The 14179-nt window shown below is 46.7% G+C and overlaps 1 protein-coding gene across 1 annotated transcript in view; it reads right to left on the bottom strand.

Annotated features, from left to right (window-relative positions):
- The window catches only part of AHCTF1 (AT-hook containing transcription factor 1), a 1022752-nt gene that overhangs the window by 784476 nt on the left and 224097 nt on the right, over positions 1-14179 (bottom strand). Inside the window, exon 16 of the mRNA XM_085612122.1 lies at positions 11321-11425. Within this exon, the coding sequence (XP_085468248.1) occupies positions 11321-11425 (105 nt within the window). The remainder of the gene's footprint in view (positions 1-11320; positions 11426-14179) is intronic.

Genomic DNA, 14179 nt, shown 5'->3' with positions numbered 1-14179 from the left:
CAGCATTGACCCGCTATTATTCGGATCACTAAATTGCGTACATTTACGCGTGTCTGTAACGGTTTGGAAGCAATCAGGTCTTCTTACAATGAACGAAGGGTGTTTGAGTTTTCCTGTGTCCAATGTCTAACTGAAAAGTCAGGTTTTATTAAGTAGTAGAGGTTTTACTCTTTCTGCGTAATCCAAAATGTATGTTCTGCTGAAATTTAGGAATCCCAGTATTGATTGTAGGTTTTTTAAAGTTTTTGGAGGTTGGAGCAGCGCACATTTTTCTAAAAAGTTAGCTGAGAGGCTTTTTCCTTCACTTGAAAGCTCATATCCTAAAAATAGGACACTGAGGTGGGCAATCTTTGATTTTTTAAAGTTAAATTTGTAGCCCTCAGAGGCGAATCCCATAATTATGGTGCTTACCCTGGTCAAGTGCCTCTTCAAGTCATCTTCCGTCATTTCATGCACAAAGGACAATGCTTCCTCATCAATATTTTGGAATAACTCAGTTACCCTTACTGAAAATACCCTGGGCTGTTCTTATACCCCTGGGGGAGACGACAAAATTGTCGCTGTGACCCCAACGCTGTGAATGCAGTCAAATACCTGCTTTCAGGCGCTATATTTTGGCAGAAAAATCCATTTGAGATATCTAGAGCCGTTTTGTATTTTTTCCGTACAAGGTTATTTATCAATGCGGAACTGTGTGCGTTTTGGACAGCAAATGTCTTTGTGCATGTGTTTAAATGTCTGTAATCTAAAACTAGACAGTATGAGTGGTCTGGTTTTGATACAGGAAACAAAGGATTGTTCATTGGTGAGGTGCATGATTCAATGACCCCTTGATGTTCAAGTTGATATAAGATCTCCCTGACTTGTTTTTTAGCTTCTTGCTTTATTGGATATTGCCTTTGTGCTTTTGGTGAAACTTTAAACGGGATCACTGGGTGGGTTGAATCCTCATCCCAGCTCGCATGATTTTTATACAATGCTGGATGTGGGCTACTGCCCACTCCTGTGCACATGCATGTTTAAGATGTATGGGAACGAGGTTGGAAAAATTGTATCAGGACTACCCATCATTATTGGGTTTAAAGCTTTCCCACCCAAACTGTCTCTGCCTAATTCTGCATATGCAGTTTCAAATATCTTGGGCCATTCGTGTTAATCCAACGGACTGAACTCCCTTAGGCGTTGGCGGATTTCCAGCGGCTTCCCCTTTAATATTAGCTAGTATGACGGATACCTGGTCCTAGTTATTTAATAACTTTATCCCTAAATTCTGTTCTTTACTTGTTCAGTATTTGATTTAATACATCGGGTATCACCGCTAATGGAGGAATACCATGTGTCCTGGTATATATAGCAGCAAAAACTGTACCCCAAGTGGTGCAGTCCTCTACTGTTATCCCCATGGGCAAGCAGATTGTTAACATTGTGTTTTTCAAACGGGGTAGTATTCAGGAATACTGCCTCGAGCAGAGTTATTTTCTAAGCTACCCAGAATGGCATTTGTTCACGCTTCGTGGCCATTTTGCCCATTACCACTTGTAACGTCTGTGGTGTGATTTTAGTCGCTGTATCCTGAGATTGAGTTCCATTTGTTGCAACTGTTGTTGGTTGGACTGTGAAAGTCCTCATGACTAATTGCTTCAGGTTTCTGTAAATTCCTATTAAATCTTTGTGTTGTGTAAGTAAGTCTGGTTGTGGCATTGTATCAATGTCAGGATGTGGTGAGTAGGCCGCTAATATCGGCCACGTTGCCTCGTCTCCTCCGAGTGGGCCTAATCTTACTCTGTGTCTTATGTAGGGTAGGGCGCCTTTAAACCAGTATAGGTGTTCCTGGTACGTGAGTGGAACCTCTATGTCCTCGCATAGACCATATTCCACTGGTATAGTAGTCCTTCTGTATAGTAGTAAAATGTCTGTGTTCTAGCATCTGCTTCTGGGAATGTAACCCATGGATAAAATACCTCTGTTTTGTTTGATTTGTGTGCCTCAATCACAAAAGCTACTAAGCCACTCCTAGCTGATAAACCATTTTCTAATAGTTTCAGGGTGATTGTATGTCTGAATTTAGGTTTAATTTGACTATCGTTTAAATCTTCTTCGCCGGCTGAGATGAACAAGTTACTTACCTTCGGTAGTAGTGATAAATTCCTTACCTTAAAATTACCCCCAGGCGTCAGACTGGATCCGGAAACTTTGTCAGCAGTACCCCTGCGCGTCAGAAGGTGGCGTCGTGCGGCTCCGCGTCAGTCGTTTGCGTCGTGGTCACCGAGATGACGTCGCGGCAGCTACTGAGACGACGCCCTCGCGCGCAGACGTCAGTTCTGTACACAATTTTCCGCGCCAGGACCGCAGAACCATGCAAGATACTGACCACTGGTGCCTTGAAACTAGGGCCCTAAAAGGGATGACCTTAACCCTAGAATTCAGTTCGCAGAACGGGGAGGATGGGTGGGGCGGTTAGGAATCTATCAATACTAATGTTTCTTACAGATATATCGTTACCGAAGGTAAGTAACTTGTTCATCTGAAAGAATCACACAGTGATCGATTCCTTACCTTAGAATAGATACCACAGCAATACCAACTCTATTGAGGGTCTGCGAACCAAGATCACACCAGGAAGTTCAGGAGAACAGAACGGCCAAAGAAGCCGTCTCTCCGGACTTGGCTGTACAGGCAATAATGCTTGGTAAAAGTGTGCAGCGAGGCCCATGTAGCTGCCTGACAGATGTCTTGCAGGGGGACACCACATCCCAATGCTGTAGTGACCGTCGTTGCCCGGGTGGAATGGGCACGCAGCCCCACCAGAGGCTCCTTTTTAGCCAAAGAATAACATGCTTTGGTACACAGAACAACCCATCGGGAAATGGTCTGCTTGAGTACGGCCCGACCTTTCTTGGCACCTACGTAGCCAACAAAGAGCTGGTCATTCACCCAGAACAGTTGTGTGTGACTCAGGTAAAATGAGAGCGAACGTTTTGGGTCCAGACGGTGGAGCCTCTCTTCCTCTCTCATAAGATGCAGAGGCGGAAAGAAGGTGGGCAATTTCATAGTTTGCCCAATGTGAAAAGCGGTGCCAACGTTTGGTAGAATGGATGGACGGGTTCTGAGCTCAACCTTGTCCGGATGAACAGATAGAAAAGGAGGTTTACAAGAAAGAGCCTGGAGCTCACTCACTTTCCTAGCAGAGGTGATTGTAACCAGGAAAGCAGTCTTCAAGGTTAAGAGACGAAGAGTACAGTTGTGCATAGGCTCAAAGGGAGCGCACATCAAATATGTAAGAACCAGGTTCAAGTCCCACTGTCGCATCACAAAAGGAACAGGAGGGAAAAGTTGAGTAATGCCTTTGAGGAATCTATTTACAACAGGGGACTTGAAGAGAGAGGACTAATCAGGGAGCCTGAGAAAGGCCGAAATAGCAAAAAGGTAGCCCTTGATAGTGCCCAGAGCAGAGCCCTGCTGGGACAAAGAGAGAAGAAACAAAAGGACTTCTGAAAGAGGGGCAAAAAGGGAATCCACAGCCTTTGCTGTGCACCATGCCAAAAATGTGTTCCACCTGCAGGCGTATACCAACCTAGTGGAGGGCCGCCTAGCTGCTAGAACAACATTACAAACTTCAGGAGGCAAGTCAAAAGGAATCAACAGCTGCAGCGCAATCTCCACGCAAGGAGGTGGAGACTGGACAGGTTCGGGTGCAGGACCGACCCCTGCTGCTGCGACAGAAGTTCCTCCCGAAGAGGCAGTCGGATCGGGGGATCGATTGTCATACTGAGTAGCTTGGGATACCATACTCTTCGAGCCCAGTCAGGAGTCAGAAGAATGACTTGGGCCCGGTCGCGCCTGATTTTCAGCACTCTGGATAGAAATGGTATAGGCGGAATGGCATACAACATACCACAACTCTACTCATGACGAAAAGCGTTGCCTAGCGAGTTCCGCCTTGGAAATTCCAACACGCAGAACTGCTGACATTGCGCATTCTCTTCGGTGGCGAATAGATCTAACCAAGGCTCTCCCCACTGTTGAAAGAAACCTTGCGCCACGTCTGAGTGAAGACGCCATTCGTGATCCATCATGCACCTGAGGCTGAGTACGTCCGCCCTGGCGTTCAGGGAACCTGCCAGGTGTTGAACCAACAGGGAAATGCCCTGATGTTCCAGCCATGTCCAGAGGCGCAGAGCCTCCTGACCTAGGCTCCACGATCCCACCCTGCCCTGTTTGCTGCAGTACCACATGGCGGAGGTGGTGTCCGTGGAACACCTGCTCTACTCTTCCCCAGACACAGGGAAGGAATGCCTTCAGTGCAAGTCGGATCACCCGCAGCGCCAGAAGGTTGATATGGAGCCGGGACTCCGCCGGAGACCAGAGGCCTCTGATCTCCACCTCTCCCATGTGATCGCCCATTCCCAGGAGGGACGCATCCGTCATGACTGTGTGCTCCGGTTGGGGAAGGGAGAGGGATCTGCAATTGACCCAATGCCGGTTTGTGAGCCACCACTGCAACTGTCTTGCAGTGCCCTTTGAGATCTGGAGGGATTCTGACAGGTTCCCCTGGTGCTGCGCCCACTGGAACTTCAGGTCCCACTGCAGTGCCGGCACATGCCATCTGGTATGATCGACCAGCAGGAGGCAGGAGGCCATGAGGCCCAGTAGCCTCAGGGTCAGCCTGACCGAAACCCAGGATAGAGGCCGAAAGATCGGAATCAGAGCCTGAATATCCTGGACTCGCCATTCCGGAGGATAGACCCGAAAGAGCGTCGTATACAGAACTGCTCCGATGAAGAGGAGCTTCTGAGAGGGAATCAGGGGTGACTTTGGCACATTGATGGAGAACCCCAGCAAATGCAGGAGGTCGGCCGTAGTCTGGAGGTGGGAGACGACTGCCTGGGGCGATCCCGCCTTCAACAGCCAGTCGAAGAGATAGGGGAAGACTGGAACCCCTGATCTGCGCAGATGAGCTGCGAACAAAGCCATCACTTTCGTGAACACCTAAGGGGCACTGGTAAGGCCAAAGGGGAGCATGGTAAGCTGAAAGTGCTCGTGGCCTACCGTAAATCGCAGGTAACGCCGGTGGGACGGCAGGATGGGAATAAGGAAATATGAGGCCTGCAGATCCAACGATACCATCCAGTTTCCAGGGTCGAGGGCAGACATGACCTGAGCCAGAGTTAACATCTTGAACTTCTCCATCCAGAGGAGGCGATTGTCGTTCCAGAGGTCTAGGATAGGACGCAGGCCCTTGTCCTTCTTGGGCACCAGAAAGTAGTGGGAATAATAACCACGACCTACTTCGGGCGCAAGAACGAGCTCGATGGCCACCTTGGCCAAGAGGGCCACAACTTCCTGTTGAAGAAGTGGCAAGTGATCCCCCGACAAGCGGTGGTACTGGGGTGGCATGGCTGGAGGGATAGTCTCATAGGGGAGGGAGTAGCCTCTTCGGACTATTTGTAAAACCCACCTGTCCGTAGTGATGGTGTGCCAGTGGGGGGGAGGTGATGGCAAATCCTGCCGCCCACTGGCGTTTGTTTGGCCTAAAAAACGGACTAGGATGGTTTGGAGGCAGTTGAGGTCGGGGTGGAGGTGGACTGACCCGCCCGCTGGCCCCCTGATCCACCTCTGCGGGTCCCATGTCCGTGGCCGCGCTGAGACTGCTGCAGCCTGTGGCTCTGAAGCGAACGTGTTGGGGCATCCCTTGCGTGGCCACGAAAGGAGCGAAGAGCAGAAGGCGGAGGAGGCAGAGTGGCCGAAAGGCCAAAGGACTTGGCCGTAGCCTGCGAGTCTTTAAAACGCTCCAATGCACTATCTGCCTTGTTGCCAAAAAGGCGAATGCCATTGGGGTGTTCTGGACATCCCCTGAGAAGCCAGTAGTCCTCAGCCAGGCGTGGCGGCGGAGCACCACTGTCATGGAAATCGCCCTGTCCAGCCAGTCGGCGGTGTCAAGGCCACATCGTATTGTGAACTTTGCCGCATCTCTCCCTTCCGCAAAAGCTTTGGAGAGCACTGTCCGGGCCTCCTCCAGACACTGAGGCAGCACCTGCGCCACCGTACCCCACACATAGTAGGAAAAAAGGCCCAAGTGGCATGCAGTGTTCACAGACCGCAGGCCTGAACTGGCGGAAGAGAAAATCTTTTTCCCAAACTGTTCCAGTCTCTTGGATTCCCTATCCGAAGGGGAGGTAGGGAAGACGTTTTGAGACGTAGAGGCTTGGACAACCAAGCTCTCAGGGGTGGGGAGTTCGGGGAGAAAGAGGGGGTCGCCTGGGGCCGGGCGATGGCATTGGGCCACGTTTCTATCTACAGGTGCCCCTGTGTTGGGCCTGGATCAGGTACCCAAAAGAACGTCTGAAAGTGCATCATTAAAGGGCAGTAGTGGCTCCGCGTAGGTAGCCGCTGGCTGAAGCACTCTTGTCAGGAGGATAGTCCTGACGGCCTCTGTAGGGCGTTCGAGGTGGAGAGCCTCAGCCGCCCTACACAACAGCACTGCATAACTCGCACCCTCCTCGGTAGCCACGGTAGGAGGAGTTAGCATGCCAAGGTCAGGGGAGGTGTCAAGAATGCTGGCATCTCCCAAATCCTCAACCCAGTCCGGATCAAACTCACACTGTGCTGCGAGAGGGTCCTCAGACCCCTCCCAGTTCTCCCATTCCTCCGAATGCTGTGGAACAGGCCGAAAATACAGAGAATAGTGGACATAAGGGAAGGCGATGAGCGACGACGTTCCGGTGCCGTATCCACTTCAGGGCTGAAACTGGGGATGCCGTCGTCCAGGGGCACGGGACACATCGGAGGTGGTGCCGGTGGGGTCGGCGTTGGTGGCGGTATTACGAGGTAAACTGGCATCCACCGGGATACAGGCCTGGATCATTGAGGGCCCTGCAGCGCCGGGGCCAAAGCAGACAGCGATGCAAGAGCCGCCGACAGTACAGGGCGAGGGGCCCGAAGGCGCGCCGGCGGGGCCCAAAGAGGCAAGCCTTGGCTGCTAGAAATTCCTGCAGCTGGGCCTGAGTCGCTGACGGACCCGGGAAGGGCGGGTAGGCCGACGGCGACACCGTAGGCTTCGCCGTTGCCGCGGGGAAGGCACCACCCTCAGCCTCATCGCGTGACGGGCGAGGGGAAGTCCGTGAGCGATGGCGCTTCTTCGACTTCTTGTGATGCTTCGCCTTACCTGACCCAGAGTGCGAAGACTTCGATCCCGAAGAACGACCTCCCACAGGACCGGGACCTTGAGCTGCGTGGAGCCGACTGCCGGACTACAAGCAACCTTCCGGACCGCTCCCGCAAAGTCTTCGGGCACCATGGCCCAGCAGTTGGGGCACGACTTGGGGTCGTGGTCGCACCGCAGGCAGTAGAGACACAGGTGGTGCGGGTCAGTCACTGACATCATTCAATGACAATCCCCGCAGCACTTGAAACCGGGCATCCCTAAGGCACCAGGAGTCAAACCACTCAAAAGATGAGACAAAAAGGCCTCGAAAAACTCAGTCAAAAAGTGGCTTGGGGTACCGTTCTCTCCGGATCTGAGCTTGCTGGCACGGAAAAAGAAAGAACTGACATCAGGGCGGGAGGGCGACGTCTAAGTAGCTGCCGCGACGTCATCTCGGCGACCGCGACGCCAACAACGGAAGCGGAGCTGCACGACGCCACCTTCCGACGCGCAGGGGTACTGCTGATGAAAACTTTCCGGATCCAGTCTGATGCCTGGGAGTAATTCTAAGGTAAGGAATCTATCACTACGTGTTTCTTTCAGATTTGTAGATCTGCTACGTTATTTTCGCCCTCGGTCATTTTTGAAAAGAAGTTTGTTCAAGGGAACTTAGATAAGGTGTTATGCACAATTTGGGAAAAATATGTCCTTCAAGCTTGATTAACCAGCAGCCAATAAATAGGATATTTTGCCTACTCAGCTGTGGCGGAGTTTTTCCCACCCACTCCAGACGTCTCTGGTGTTTGTGAATAGGGGACTCTGAGATTTAGCATGACTGAACTACTCAGATTCTACTGTTAAATAAGTACCCAACCAACGTTGATGGTGCCATGTCGTGTAGCTCCTATAGTACCCCTGTAGGAGCTGCGTAATTGGATAACAAACTGTGGGATTGGTGAAAGACTGGTTCCATACACCCCCAACGAGAAATGTTAGCCTCTTTGCATTAGCTAGCTCACAGTGCCACTAGTGTCTCCTCTTATCGGGGAGAGAATAGTTTCTGGCAACCTTAGAACATGTCAGCCCATATCCCTCAGGATCGTGGAAACAATGTACTACTTTTCGCTCAATCTCTTGTGCTCACTTAGTTTGTCTCAGATACACAGAATAAACAGTCTGGGCATTTCAATAAAGATTTATTGAAGTTGTTATTCTCATGTAGAATATATGAGCTACAACAACCATTAGACAGTAGCAGAGATATATGATTAGCAGTACAGTGAATATAAAAGGATAGTACAGTTCTACCATCTTGCAATATGCATGAATAAATACATGAATATAAAATGCATGATAAAAGTGGACGTACTCCTACGATGCCCATCTAGATGTACCTACGTGTACCTAGCATGTGAGAAGGTGTTAAGCAAAGAATCCCTCGAGGATTTAGTCGAACCCCATTACCTGAAGTGTGAGAATGTAGGAGCCCCTCATGGTCTCGAGTTGGATACCCTGCGAGGGATGTTCAGACCACTGTCAGCTGGAGCATCTGCATGCAGGAGCCTCAGCGTCTCTGTTCAGTGTGTCGGCCTGGAAGTCTCGGTTCCCTCTAACTAATACTAGTAAGAGGTGCTGTATTTATACAGAATGTATCCAGGGTTCCTTTGTCCCTTGTTTCTTGTGTTAGCCATTGTTGGATCTGAGGATGTCGTATGGGATGAACCGTGTACGTAGATATGGGGAGGAAGGTGGTGTAGCCCCACCTGATTTCCAAGAACCCTTATTAATATTCATTCATCTTGTGTGAGTCCATGATGGAGTTATTGGACTCTATTGTTTAGGAGAAACTCTCCTTCTGCACCCAGGACTAGAACTAGGTAAAGGTTCAATCCTAACAGGCTAGTTACAGTGTAGTACAGGGGAGGTAATGTAGGTGAAGGGGTATGATGTTACCCGGGCCTATATTAGGGTACCTACATGAAACAGAACAAGAGAGAAATTGTAGTCAATGTACAAGAAGCCTAGCAGTGGTGTAAAAAAAAAAAAAAAGAAAAAAGCTATAGGCACCTAACACACAAAGGGATACAGTGAGTGTGGCATAACTAGAACTAAACATCATTCCTTTCCAGTGAGGAAATTTTCGGCCAGGCTGAGGAGGCACAATGAGGAACACTCACTGGAGAGAAAAAACCCTGATAAACTGGGAGGGTGGTAACCGCCAAGTAGGACCAACACACTTAAACTGAATATGTGCAGCCTGCTTGCCAGCGTGAGAACAGAACACACTAAGATTTGGTTTCGATATTTTACTAACAGACCAAGTTGTCAGAGAAACATGGCAAACAGAATTGTAAGGGCTGGCAACCAAGTACTGAGGAAGCGGAAGACATACCAAGAGACAAGAGAATGCTTGCAGCATCCCTACTTAACTTGCATAACATAAAAAGATCAAACCGAGGATGTAATCAGTACAATGGGGTGAAGGCTTAAAGCCTTGACCTTTAGAAACTTTCAAAACAAACAAAAGAACGTTTAGCAATGTTTAGTGAGCTATGTTAGAAATGCATAATTCAAAATAGAACATTTTGAAAATTACCAGAAAGCTGCAACTGTGGATCATTTCTCTATTGCAGAGAAAGGGTTGTGGTGAAAGGTATGTATATTTTGCTGACAGACATTTGTGATTCACTGATGGATGGAACTTCTGGTCTCCTGCAGAGTACAGCAGGACTCCATCCTCGCCCCCATTTTTCACCTACTCATGGAACCATGCAAGAGATGCATTCTTGCAAACAGCAGCATTAAGATCTAACAATACTCGGATGACGCCAAACTCAACCTAAAAATATTCTCTACAAAGGACATACTGAGACTCTGGCCTGCCTTGAACTAATCCAAGCTTGGATGTTTACTAATGTCTTGAAGCTAAACCTTGAAGCTCTCTACTTCAATCCCCAGCTGACAAACCATGAAAAATGCCTGATTCATCCTCAAAATAGACCTCTCATTCAAGCGACATCTCCAGGAAGACCAATACAGCTTGGTTCCAGCTCTCGCTATTTATCCCAGAAAAGGACTTCAGAACAGTTGTACAACCTGTACACCTTTCCCATCTGGAAAGAGTCATCATGCTAAGCTGTCTGTTCAATACCACGCTAGCACCGCTCAAAGATATCCTACACTGAGCAGCATGACTCATCCCAGGGGCCAGAAAATTGAACCACCTCACACCCACTCTGAAATGCCTGCATTGGCTTGCCCTTTCCACCCGTCTCTTCAAGATCAGCTGCCATCACATATAAAGCTCTTTTCAACAAGACCCCAAGTTTACCTGGCAAACAAACTAATCACGGCTAGGGGGACAACACAAGATGAGGAGCCTGGATATTGCCAGACTGAAGACAAAACATTGCAAAAAGTAAAGAATAAAAATACAAAATAAACAACTAAAGGTAAGCCTTCTCTATGTATGGTACCACAATGTGGAACAGCATTCCTATCAGCTCAGCACAGACTCACCAACAATTCATAAAAAAACTGAACACACACCTCTTCAAAGAACACTAACATTGACCTGACAGTCTACCCTTGATCTATTCCAGGCGCCATGCCTCATGTTCAGCGCGCAGTTGCTCTCCAGCTAGGTTTACACTTTACAAAGACCGAAGCTTACAGATATTAACAATAACAATATAGAAGGTGCCAACATAGGCTGTAGACAAGTTGGGCAAATGAGAGGCCAACTGTGTGAAGAAAAACAGAGGACTAAGGCCAATTATTGAGAGCTACAGTAAAATATAACTCTTGGACTTCAGTTTGCAGATCACAAGTTACCTCCTGAGCATAGGGAAGAAGTGGTGTAATATAGGTCTACCTTTGAAATAACGTAATGTCCTATCTCAGCACATCCCGTCATTAGACCTCTTCTATACTTTCTCTATACTCCCCTTAATAAGTTTGCTGTGATAAGGATATGGAGAATTGTTTTTAGTAGATTACTCTCCTAGAAAATTGGTGATTACTGGTTTGTACGGGAGTATGACTGTGTGGAGTTTGCCTTTTTAGGATGTCAACATACCAATTCACAAACGTTCAATAACAAGATTTTTCAAATAAATAGCAGTCTAACTAGAGGGACCAAGACGGGAAAAAATGCAAGATATTGGAGCACCTTACCAGAACACTCAGGAAGAAGGCCAGCACGGCAGAACCAAAGTACCACCTGGGCATACTGAAAAATTAGGATGGTCACGAGTTTCTTGTTGTTTAATTCTATAAATCCTGCAAAAAGAGAAATGAAACAAGTTACTCAATATGGAAAATTATTATTACTTTTGGTGCTTTCCAGTACTACAATTCAAATCGCTATAAATTACCAGAATAAAATCACTTATCTGTAAATGCAGTTCTCCAGCTTGAAGAAAGCAATGGATTAAGGCTACGAATCCTTGGAAATTGAGGTTTAAATTGCATTAGCTTTGTTTGAGCAGCACAATATATGCAGTCTGTACACCTCATAATGGGGCTTCAACTCCAACCACTAAGTTGAAAAGCATGGGCTCCACTTCCCTCAGAGAAGTTTATGGCTTGCATTTTCCAAGCAAACAAAGGTAAACATACAGCAGCCACATGTAATAGGGGTGAAAGGAGGACTGAATGTGACTTTCTAAAAGATAAAGCTGGTAAACTCTAGTCACAGATAAGTAACTTATTTCCACTGGAGCGTTCATAGATTCATATGATTGAACTGGCAAAAGATTAAATCACTATAACAGAAATATTACAGTGCACATTTGTCAGACACCACGAGTCCCAAAGCAGCTTCAAATCTTACCTGGACCTACAGACAGTAGAGTCTTGTGAACTAGTGCAATAAAGACCGCATTGCTGCCTTACAAACTTCATTTCCGAAAAGTACCTACTTTGTTCCTGAACAGCCTGCAGCACTTGTCAAGATGAGAAATATGAACTGTAACCCATTGCGTTATCTTTTGCTTGCTTTGAAATGGGGTTCCCTTTGTCGTTTAGAACAAAGGAAAAAAAGAGTTGACCTAAGTGCCAAAAGTATTTTTTCTTGCTAATGTAAAACTTCAAACAGCGTTTGACATCTATGAAATGCAACAATCTCTCCACCACAGTTAAGAACTGCAGAAATGACATTGGCACCTTTTTCATTCAGATAGAACAACACGGGAACTTCTTTGTCTTTACAGAACTGTAGAAAGTGTCTTGTTTTTATTTTTTATAAAAGACGTGCAATATTGTCTTCAACCGTCTTGGCCTTATTGCCTGCAACAGCTTCATTGTTTTCCAGGAGAACATTATAACAATCCTTTATAAATGGGCTCAAAAGAGTACTTCCTGGGTGCCCTTCAGCAGTGGTAAGCCCAGACTATATTTAGGCCTCCATACAGATAGCTTATAGCCATCTGTTGTTGACAAGACCTATTTTGGACAACACCATAATATTTACAGTGAGGACTGGCCAGTGCACTGTTTACCACTGTGTTGGTTTTCTAGATAATCTCATTTGCTTGTTTCTTATTCAATGTCTTCCCTTCCTCTCCATGGAGGTACATCAGCTAATTTATCATCTCTTTGGTTCGAGGACTCAGACGTTTCACTTCACACGTTTCAGGGAACGAGTTTTTAATTTGAACTGGACGAGCAGCAATTGCTTGAAATTAAACTCCTCAAAAACTGAGGTTGTGCTGTTTGGCAACAACCCTTCTTTCTGGTGAAACAAGTGGAGGCCCCAGGAACTGGGGAGTCTGCCTATCCCCAGGGAAAAAGCAAACAAACCTTGGGGTGATTATTGATACTAAGTTATCTTTTGAAGGACAAATAAATCATCACTTCCTGTTTCCTCATTCTGAAAACCTTAAGGAAAGTATCAACTTTCATTCCACCAAGCCTTCAAAAGTGGGTAGTCATGACTCTGATCTTGTCCAAAGTAGACTATGGCAATGCACCGTTGATCAACAGTCAATTTTTTTCTTTTACATAAGTTACAAACACTATAGAATGCCACAGCTAGGCTACTGCTGGGCATTGCAAAACATAAATCTGTCTCTCAAGCACTCATTCAATTACACTGGCATCCCATTGATAAACATATATAGTTTAAGGCACTCTGCATTGCCTTCAGGGAACAACAGGAAGTCGGCCCAGACTACTTTATACAGCATTTTCAACGATATACCCAAGCTCGCTCACAGCCCTAATCCACTAGTGTAAACCTCTGTAATCCCCAGATTTAAGAAAGCCAACTGGGGTGGGAGAGGCTTCGTCTTATGCACATCGAGATTATGGAATTCACTTCTGGCAGACCTAAACCTCAAGACAAACTGTAGGAAACTGGCTCTATATATACTACACCAAAATGAGGTATAGTGTGTGGTATAGTGTGTATAGAGTCCAGGTGACCCCAGAGGTAGGCAGACGTTAAAGTTAGATAGAACCTTACTCTCTATTTGTGGTAAAGTGGTCGAGCAGTAAGGCAGTATCAGAGGACAGTGTTAAGCCTTTGATGTACACCCTCAGTCAGCAAATGAGTTCACACACTCAAGAACTGAACTCTAGGCCAATTGTTTTTGTATAAAAAATATACTGTTTTATTTTTAGAACAAAGCAATCCTGGCAAAGGAAACAATTAAATACTTTACAGCAATAAGTTGCTGAATGTAGAACAGTTTGAAAATGCAATACAAATTGTACTTTGTTTGGTTTACAGGGGATGCAGTAGGTTGCAATACTTAGCAAATACAGTACACTGAAATGAATAGGCGTTTTCAGTAAATTACAGGTAAGTTACTTTTCACATTACTTTTCGAACTCAGTGCTGGATACCTACATTCAGCACTGGGACATTTCCTGCAAACAGCCAAGTAAATGCGTTTTGGTTATTCGTGCGATTTTTAAAGAATATTTTTAGGTTTCAAAACTCCACACTTAGAAACTTTTTGGAAGAAAAATTGTTAATGTTTCCTATGGAGGAAAAACAGGTTATCATTTCAAAGCTAAGTTATCGACTGT

This window comes from Triturus cristatus, chromosome 6 (assembly GCF_964204655.1).
Source record: "Triturus cristatus chromosome 6, aTriCri1.1, whole genome shotgun sequence".
Taxonomy (NCBI): Eukaryota; Metazoa; Chordata; class Amphibia; order Caudata; family Salamandridae; genus Triturus; species Triturus cristatus.
Note: the sequence above shows the minus strand (reverse complement) of the source record. Positions and strands in the feature narration are given on the sequence as shown.